This window comes from Blennius ocellaris (genome assembly GCF_963422515.1).
Source record: "Blennius ocellaris genome assembly, chromosome: 1".
NCBI classification, from domain to species: Eukaryota; Metazoa; Chordata; class Actinopteri; order Blenniiformes; family Blenniidae; genus Blennius; species Blennius ocellaris.
The window spans coordinates 19,662,688-19,669,996 of NC_137650.1; the positions used below are offsets into that span (position 1 = coordinate 19,662,688).

At 46.6% G+C, this 7,309-nt stretch overlaps 1 protein-coding gene across 1 annotated transcript; it reads right to left on the reverse strand.

Moving 5' to 3' along the window:
* Positions 1–459: 459 nt before the first annotated feature.
* Positions 460–6,907, reverse strand: dldh (dihydrolipoamide dehydrogenase). The gene is made up of 12 exons (XM_080497212.1): positions 6,800–6,907; positions 6,345–6,647; positions 5,522–5,582; positions 4,507–4,764; positions 2,993–3,053; positions 2,736–2,866; positions 2,434–2,603; positions 2,113–2,329; positions 1,822–1,995; positions 1,000–1,729; positions 642–897; positions 460–528 (listed from the first exon to the last, which is right to left on the reverse strand). Exons 1-12 carry the CDS (start codon positions 6,851–6,853, stop codon positions 523–525), a joined length of 2,421 nt encoding a protein of 806 aa, XP_080353338.1. The 5' UTR covers positions 6,854–6,907; the 3' UTR covers positions 460–522.
* Positions 6,908–7,309: the final 402 nt, after the last annotated feature.

A 7,309-nucleotide genomic window follows, 5' to 3' on the forward strand; every position in this document is an offset into this window, starting at 1 on the left:
ACAATGTTCATTCGATCGGTACACCAGGGTACTACAATAGCATCGGTAGACATCCAAGTCAAAACTCCGCTGTTTTCCGAGAGTTCATCCTGTCACGAGCAGTAAATATTCTGATACTGCAGAGGACATCAAACAAGATCTTCTCCAGGTCTTCAGCAGTGTTCTTCTGACTGTATTCATTTAGCACTGCTTCTGTACAAAGTCTGTACAAGTGCTTGGACTGTCCTCTGGTATTTCAGCCATAGCACTGAGTCCGAGGTTGACCACTATCCAACGAAGATCCTTTATATCCAGAACTCACCCATAGTACTACTGTAGTACTAAGGTTTTTGCCGAGCAGATACTGACTCTGCACTGGCTCGTCAGCGTCTTGGCATGAAATCCCCTGGTAAATCCCAGGGAACAGCAGCAAACAGCAGGAGTAAAACCTCCCAGAGACATGATGAGCTCTACTGCTCAGGGCTGGTGTGTGTGGACCGCTATCAACCAGAAGAAACTGGCCCGATCTGGTCTTGACTGGTATCATACCTAAAATACAAAAAAAGATTTAGTGTTTGTTGTATTTTGAAGCCCTGGTGGATTTGCTGGCACCAAGTACACAGTATTTGTTTTGTCAGCATAGTGTGTGTGTGTGTACTCACCTCTGTAGCAATGATACATTCGTCTTTCTGGTCTGACATGACGTAGACAGACTGGTATTTGGTGTCCGTGGTACACTGGTACCGGCTGTCACTGGGACTCTGGTATTCAGCATCGCTGTTGGACTGGAATTTGATGTCACTGGTAGATTGATATTTAGGATCACTTGCTGCATGACAGTTCAAATCAGTGGATGACTGACGTTTTGCTTCACTGCAACTTGGTGACTCTGCACCTTGGTTCTTTTCTGATACATCACTGGAAGACAAAGAGAAGAACAAAGCGTGTTCAGAAACTGTGACCTGCCCACAACACGTAATTTTACTACAGTGTTACATATAACAGTTTCAAGGGATGTACCTGTTTAACCTTCTTCTGTAGCCTTCTTCTGTGTCAGACTCATCCAGTACTTCACATTTGGCCTCTGCCTCATTTGGGCCCTCTTCTTTACACAGTGATAACTCCTCAGGCCGGAGCTCATGCACCAAGTTGTACTCCACACTCGGGTACCGAGTCTTAAAGCCGTTTTTCTCTGATCCTGTGAGCCCACTGATGCCACTCAGACCACCCAGTGACCCAGCAAGGTCCGAATGATAATCTACCTTCTTGTTAGTGTTTTTAACAGACGTCGTCATCATAGAACCCAGTTCTTTGTCACTGCGGAGACAGTTGTTGGTGGTCGTCAGGTTGTTCATGGTCTCGTGGCTGTCACTGTGGACGCTGTCACCATGGTGACTGTGTCGGTCCTGCAGTTTGAGCCGAATGTAGACCACGAGCACCGAGCAGCCGATCAGCATCACAAGAACGAGGAACACACCAGCACAAACAGCCGTCCAGGGAAATCCACTGTCTTCATCCTCCTCATCTTCAGCATTTCCACTGTCGGAGGACAAATATCGCCGGTCTGGTCCTTCCACAACCGGCTGACGCTTGGGAGCCTCCGGTAAGAGAAACTGGCAGTTGTGACCACCATAGCCGGGCACACAGGCACACACATAACGGCCACCACGCTCATGGCAGGTGGCTCCATTGTGACAGGGGTTGTGAGAACATCGAGAGATGGGGGAGCTGCAGTTTTTGCCGGTGTAACCTATCAAAAGAAAAAGAGTTCAAAAGTTTTAAAAATGGATATAGAGTCAAGTAAAAACAGTTCAAAAGAGAGTCAGTTAAATTCTATCATACCTGGAGGACAAGTACAGGTGTAGCTATTCTCTCCCTCCTGGCATGTGCCACCATTCTGACAAGGGAAGGACAGACAGTATCCAGAAATGCTGCTGCTATCCTCGCAGTTTTGACCTGAAAACCCCTCTGGACACTGACAGAGGTATGAGTTCACCAGATCGACACATTCTGCACCTGTAGAGAGGAATTTAGACAAAGGCCAACGATCAGTCTGGTGACATTTTAATGCATGGCTGAGGTGTAATTGTACTGTAGGTGTGAGACACCTCGCAAACACAGAACACAGCATACCATTTAAACAGGGATCAGACGAGCAGTGGTCGATTTTCTTCTCACAGTTGAAACCGGCATATCCCATCGGGCACTGACAGAAGTAGCCACCCTCAGGGTTGTCCACACAGCGTCCACCATTGAAGCAGGGCCCATCCGCACAGGTGTTAGCGCTTAATTCGCAGTTGTTGCCATAGAAACCAGGTGGGCAGGTGCACTTATAGCCATTTTCGTTGTCCTATAATGAGAAGAATGTAAACAGTGGTTAGAGATGGGCTTGTTGCCGTGAGTGTATTTGCTGTCGCGGACATGCCTCTTCCCCCTCTCTCATGTGATACTCACAGTGCAGCTGCCTCCGTTGCGACAGGGGTTTTCGGAGCATTCATTCACCTCGATCTCACAGCTGGCACCAGTGAATCCAGGTAGACAGGAGCATGTGTAGCTCCCTTGGCCAGTGTTGGTACAGGTGGCTCCATTTAGACAGGGTTTGTGGTGAGTACAGTAGTTCAAATCTGGAAACACCAACAACATACAACATTTAAAAAAACAAAAAAAAACACAATGCAGATTTAAACTGAAGCAGAGAGGGCTAATTCCATTACAGAAGTGACACAACATTAGAGTAAAACTATTGGCAAACCTACCCTGGTTGCAGAATAGCCCTCCCCATCCCTCCTGGCAATTACACTGCCAAGGCTGCTGGCAGGTACCATGGAGGCACCCTGGGTAACGGATGCAGTCATCGCAGTAGCGCCCACTGAAGCCCACACGACACCTGAGAACCAAACATGCATTTAGTATATGTAATAACCAAAAGAATTGGAATGGTGATCAGAAAAACAGTGGCAGATTTTCCAAAGTATAAAATATAATATTGGAATCTGAGTTTTTTTGTACTTACTTGCACTCTCCGGGTTTATCACAGAAGCCATGTTCTTCATCACATCCAGGAAGGCAGATTGCTAAAGAAAAGAAAACAAGAGGGGGGTCCAGTAAATTGAGGGAAATCTAGCACGCTTGCCCTCCATCAATCTCCCATTCATAGAAAATCATCCTCCAAAAAACTGACTACATGTCTGGTTCGTCTCCCCAACCTACGCATTCTTCTGTCTGGTGCCCTCTTTGCATGTCTGATATGCTTACATAGCCAGCTGCTTCCTTATCTGTCTCTCAACAGTCTTTTCATGCCTTCTATATAGTGTTAGCTTTTCATAAACATCTGACAGACCACGTTTGGCAGGTAAAGGTCCTCTACAACAAACTTCGCTGTCAAAATGTGGAAAATCTGAACTGTGTCATTGGGTCACTGTGGATAAGGGACCGTTTTCTTCACGGCTGCTAAATGTTACCTTTCAGCCATAACAGACAGCTACGGCAGTTTTGGTCACCAAATAGTGGAACCAGCCAACAAGACCTCTCTTTAACATGGTTGTTCTCCAACACAAAAGCCTTCCACACAAAGCCTTCTTTCTCCCCTTGACTGTGGGTCAGAAGTCCCTTTTCTCACCCTTAGCCCTTCTCCTCCTCTTCCCCCTATCCTCCTCCTCTTCCCCCTATCCTCCTCCTCTTCCATCCACCTATCCCCTCCTTTCTCCTCCTCTCTTCATCCTCTCCTCTCCTTTTCCTCCTCCGTTCCTCCCGTCCCTCCTCGCTGCCCTCCTCCTCCTCCTCCTCCTCCTCCCCCTCAGGGCCAGCTGGTCTGTGTGGAGCTAACCACCAGACAGCTGCTCCATTGTCTCCTCTCACCGAGCAGCTGCCCCCTCCACAACAATACACAACCCCATTTGGCCAATCACCGGCCCGAGCCACAACAATACAGGACCCCCACTTGGCCAATCGGGGAGGAGGTTTGGGCTGAGGAGGCCCCAGTGGTCTAATGGAAGGCACGCGGCGTGTGAATTACTGAGGAGCCACTGCGGCTCATTAGAATGGAGGTCTCTGGTGCTATGGGATAACTAACTGACGCCTGTTGCACACGGGCCCTGCATTATGAAGTGGAAAAAGTCCCTAATTAATAAGAGAAGTGCATGACTGCTGGGGAAATTCACTTTGAAAAGTGGTTATATAAAGTTTGTGGATACCAACAAACTGTTAGTCTTTGCCCCAATATTTTTTATTGTTATTTAACTGGTTTTCAGATGGCACTGATTACTGTTTAAGTCCAAACGAATGTAAACATGCTTTATGACTTGTATTATCAGTATAGAGATAGTGTTTTGGGAAGCAGGTGCTCTGAGTAAACGTCCACCACATATTCCTCTCCTATCCACAAGCAGCTGTCAGCACACTTAAATATTAACTATTGCATTACTTTTAAAGTGAAGAAAGGTTTGTTTCGCTTATCTTTATTTATGGCCTCCCTTTGCTCTATATACACTGAAAGATAGTGCAAGATTCATGAGCGAGCCCACTTACGTTCAGTACAATACTGGCCTTTCCAGCCCGAGTTGCAAATGATCTCTCCACGCTCTCCGCAGGAAAAGTGCCCAAAGGCGTCATCCCTGGGCCGGCAGAAAACGGAGCAGCCTTCCCCGTAGTAGTGCTCATCGCACAGGAAGCGGTAGGAGTAACGCAGCTCTGTCCTGCCAGTTGTCTGCATGTCTTTGGACCATTCTTCTCCCACAGTGAGGTGACGCTGAGTGGTTACTCTGCTGATCAAACGCTCAGGGTTGTCTGTAAGAGTGGTTCACACAGTTTGTTATGAGTCACACGTGAGTATGGTCTTTAAATATCATCAGTATGACGATCTTGCAAGCAACTATCAATCTGATTCCATGCAAACAGGTACACTATCATTGCCTATAGGTTGCCAATTATTTTTCCTCTCCATGATCACAGATTGGAGATTTCTTTTTTATTGGAATAATTGTAACAAATCTGAAAGAAAATAATGGATGCAGCTGTTTAAACTGTGTTTTATGATTAGATAAATAACAGCATAGATGTATGGCATGCAACAGATGATTTTGCATCCAATTAACTTTCATGTATACAATAACACCTGTGCTGTAACAATCACAGTTAAAAAGCAGGACGTGGCAAAATGTCAGTGGAGTTCAATTCACATGTTTAGAATTATGAGCCACAAGTGTATCTATTTATTTTATTTGTTTAGCATTTGACAGTGTTAATATTTTTACTTTCGTCAAATATGATGATCAGTAGTTTTATATATAGAGAGAACATAATCAGGGCCACACAAATGACAATGAAGTAATGATTTGATCTATTTGGTTTAAAAGAGAGAATAACAATAATAATTGTTCCAAGCCAAAGGGCAAAAACAACCATCAAAGTGTGCCTCGTTCATCACCAGTGAATGAGTACTACCCTAAGTGGAAAAACAAGCCAGTGCAAGAAAACAAGGCCACTGTTCGCCTTCTGCTCTGTCTTTGGGTTACACTGCTGTCTTCTCTGGGCTGTCACCCACCTGTTGCCAGGTCGTCCAGGGAGTCTGTGTGCAGAGCTTCAATGATCAGTGAAAACGTCCCCTGAGGAGAGACAAGAGAGAGAGTCAACAGCTGCTCGGCCTGGAGGGCCACCCTCCCTCCCTCCCTCCTCCTGCAGGGCTGCAGCGGGCCATTAGGAGGCCTCCCAATAAACTTCACAACATAACTCGCCTGTTGATTAGGGGCCTAATAAGGCTCCTGCTACCTGCTCCCTCTTCACACCCCTGCCTCTATCGCACTCCGACTCTGCCGTAAAAAAAACAAACAAAAAAAAAAAACCAAACGAGGCGGAATTTCACGCTGCACTGCCAATGATGTGCCAACTCAGAGGATGTTAAATTTCCCACCACTGCTGGTCGGAGGAGAGACGCATTTGGTGAAACAGCCCCCCTCCCCTTACATACACCCTCCTCCCCTCCCCATTTTATCCTACCAAAGAGCAGGGAGACACTACAATAGCCCCTCTCACACACTGCTGACAAAGACCCTCACAAGTGTTGAATTTGGGAGCATCTGTTGCGTTATGCACCCTTCAAAGCCAATACATCCCTGTGGAATAACACTTAAATAATGTCACTGTCTGTCCCGTTACTGCTTCACGATCAGAACCAAAACGCCTAAATCAATTCATTTATACTTGATATTGCGCAAAACTCCTTGCGCAAAAGTTGGCACATTGGGAGGAAAATAACAATACAGGTTTAATGCTGTACTTCGGACATCATGTTTTGACCGGGGTGGGGTGTGACAGCTTGACAGAAGCCACTGAGACATTTCAATTGGGTGAAAGAGAATCATACTCACTGGCCACGTAAATCCGAAGTTGAAGCGGATCGGGTTGGTGAAGCTGTCCGCGTTGGTCTCCGGCACCTGGAAGGAGTTGGAGCCGAGGACGGGAGTCACCGCCCCGCCGTAGGTGCAGGGGGGCTCCGGGGAAACGTTGGCCTGGTAGTGCTTCAGACAGACCCGAAAGAAAGTCTTGCACTCGCACTGCTGGTGGCCCTGCGGGTGAGCCGAGCCTCCCGGGCAGCAGTTGGAGTTCCCCGTTGTGCCCTTCTTGTTGAGAAACTCCTGCAGCTTCAGCTCAAACACTCCCGAGCACAACACCTGAAACACGCACATTAAACCCATCTGTGTGAACATACATTTCTTCTTTTATTTATTTATTTGAAATTTAATATAAATATTTAATCAATCAAAGTGCCCAAAAGCGACACCGCGCGTGCTGTATTGTGGCATGTGACTGTCAGAGGACCTACCTGGCAGGTGAGCAGGGTGACGTTGACAACCAGGAGCAGACACAGGCGTCCCATTGTGTTTGACAGGCCCTCGGCAAAGCAGTGAAAGCTCCACAGGTCCGCGCAGCGTCGCTCAAACACTCATGGAGAAAGTCACAAAAGACCTCCGCTGTGTCACAGTCAAGGTGAGTTTTTTTTTTTTTTTTTTTTTTTTTTTGGACGAGCAGGAGGAACAGATGCGGCCAAAGGTTTTCCTCGGTTGCGTCTTTTACTTCAGCCTCTCTTATTTCCCCATAAGAGACCTGCGTTTTGTTTTTGTGAGAGGAGGGGGGGAGAAAAAAAAGGAAAAAAAAGTTTTACAATATAATGTAATCCAGAGCAAAAGAATCCTCTTGAATAAAAGTGAATGAAATCCCCCGATGGAAGGATAAATTAATTCCAATCAGTTGGAGCAAGGGCAGCTCTTCGATGGCCTTGTTTATTTTCCCCACTGATTGCTCGTGAAATGCGGATCATAAACACAAAGTGAGT